The following is a 2,500-nucleotide window of genomic DNA, read 5'->3' as shown; positions in this document are numbered from 1 at the left end:
TATAGCTGCACACAAATTGATTCAATGCTGGTCGTGAGTCATATTCTGAAGTACATATATACATACATATATATATATATATATATATATATATATTATATATATATATATATATATGTGTGTGTGTGTGTGTGTGTGTGTGTGCGTGTCTCTGTGTGTGTATGTATGTATGTATGTATATATGTATGAATCTCGATTTTCCAGACAATCTGTTACAAAATTAAATAAATTTCTTTCAACCATACAGTAAAAAGTTTTTCCCGAACAATCGTACCGTATCATATCATATTATGGGATATGATACTAAAAACGTATTGCAACATAACTATCAATAAATAAAAAAAAAAAATGACCAAACACCGTTTCCTTGTATCGATAATTCACCATAGATCACTGTTGACGCCGCTGGTGGTGCGTGATGTTTCCTCTTGTAACTCTAAGCTACAATATCTCAGAAATATATGACTAACTTTCAGGTCCTTAAACTTCGGATTTTAGTCAAACAACACATTATCGACTTTAAAGATATTGTTTGTAACAAGAGGAATAATTGCCAACATTGTCCGCCAAATTACTTGTCTATATCATAATATGCCCTATATTGTCGTTAATACCACGACAGTATCACTCATCTTCCTAGATTTTTATCTAGCTATGGAGTGAAAATTATTGTATATAATGGTCAATAATCTGAGAGCTGTATTTGTTGCGAGGTCGATATCATGAGTATTAAATTATCATTTTAAAGTACCTGGTTCCAATAATAAACCTTTTATGTATTTAAGTAAAAGTCGAAAATAGGGAGCTATTCATCACACAGAATCAACCGCATTCTCCGAAAGTAAACTGTCAAAATCATGGTGGGGGTGAGGGGTGATTTTGTAAAATAGATATTTATTTTTTAATAAAATGTCGAAGGGATCGGCTACGTCTCTATCCATATAAGTTCTCCTTGATAAGTTAATTTTTTCTACCTTTTCCTGCCATTTACCGAGGCCAGAGCATCCATGAAAATACGGATATCGATGGCCTTCGCAATGGAGAGACTCGATGCAAGCTGTACGTATATAAAGCAACAAGACCACAAACAGAAGCACAGTCTGAAATCACTAAGGCTTCCAGTCACATCATGGTAAGACCAAACAGTTGTTAAGTATCCACCATCAATTTGATGAAATGTGCTAATATCCACAAGATACAAATGTAGAATACAGATCTTCAATTGTTACACTGGAATTAGAGCATAAATTTCTTAAGCATTTATTAACATACAATACACCATTGAAGTATTTATGAATTTCAGAAATGTCAGTACTCTAAATTCTAAAATAAAACATTGAGAATTTTTTTTAAGTAATTTTTTATTTCAAAAGATAATAACGAATGTAATTTTAACGTAAATTTTTATATACGTTTCTCCATTTTCTTCTTCCAGAAGGTGTTGTTCGTTTGCATTGGCGCTATCCTCTTGGCCGTCTGTCAGGCTGGAGGTGTAGGAGGTAGATTCGGTGGAGGACATGGAGGATTAGGCGGTGGAGCCTTTGGAGGAGGCTCTGGAGGATATGGCTCAGGTGGCGGTTTTTCTAGTGGAGGAGGTGGATCCTTAGGCCACGGTTCCTTTGGAGGTCATGGAGGAGGACTTGGAGGAGGGTCCTTCGGAGGAGGAGGATCCTCTGGAGGCTATGGCTCCCGAGGTGGATTCTCAAGTGGTGGTCATGGTGGACAATTCGGAGGAGGACTATCCGGAGGTCATGGAGGTGGATCCTTTGGAGGAAGGGGTTCCTTCTCGAGGGGTGGAGGATATGGAAAATGAGATGGCACCAATCCCACGCCAGACAATTGGTTTTTATTTACGAAATAATTTTAGGAAAATTTCTCCAGAAATCCTTTGTCTTAATTTCCATTGAAGAATAAACAATAAATTTCAAATGACATGCAATTATTTTTTTCCCGAAAACTTTCAAATGTCTATTTTCTCACTTTATATGCACATTATACATATGTAAATATATATATATATATATATATGTATATATATATATATATACATACATACATATATATGTGTGTATATATAATATATATATATATATATATATATATATATATATATATTATAAAGATAAATGCCACAAAGGAAAAATAAACAAAGGAGTCTGCAAGATCTTTCGACTTTAAAAGTCCTTTACTGAGCAGATACTGACAAGTACGAGAAAAAGACAATACAAGAAGGTTCGTATAACTGACAGATAGGGATTATAAAGGGATTAGTACCTAGAATCCGACACACCTGGAAGATAAGAAACCTTCCCAAACAAGCATAAACAATGGGTGCAATTAAAGGTTTAAGACAATCATCTCAGAAACAATCTTCCAGACAATTAAAGGATTATAGGTGACAGCTATTCGGAACTTGGTAAACAAAACCATATTCACAAAACATGACAGACATGCATTACAACAAAATTTAATAACTCTAAGGCAACTGATTTTTATTTAA

General features: G+C 34.4%; 1 protein-coding gene across 1 annotated transcript; it reads left to right on the top strand.

The window, feature by feature from the left end:
* The first annotated feature begins 1,098 nt into the window (after nt 1–1,098).
* On the top strand, nt 1,099–1,934 carry LOC135217885 (ctenidin-1-like). Its single transcript, XM_064253918.1, has 2 exons — nt 1,099–1,132; nt 1,436–1,934. The coding sequence occupies exons 1-2, from the start codon at nt 1,130–1,132 to the stop codon at nt 1,811–1,813; spliced, it is 381 nt and encodes a 126-aa protein (XP_064109988.1). The 5' UTR covers nt 1,099–1,129; the 3' UTR covers nt 1,814–1,934.
* The last annotated feature ends 566 nt before the right edge of the window (nt 1,935–2,500 follow it).

The sequence above is a fragment of the Macrobrachium nipponense genome, chromosome 9 (assembly GCF_015104395.2).
Source record: "Macrobrachium nipponense isolate FS-2020 chromosome 9, ASM1510439v2, whole genome shotgun sequence".
Lineage (NCBI taxonomy): Eukaryota > Metazoa > Arthropoda > Malacostraca > Decapoda > Palaemonidae > Macrobrachium > Macrobrachium nipponense.
The sequence above is the reverse complement of the archived record's forward strand: the minus strand, read 5'-3'. Positions and strand labels throughout refer to the sequence as shown.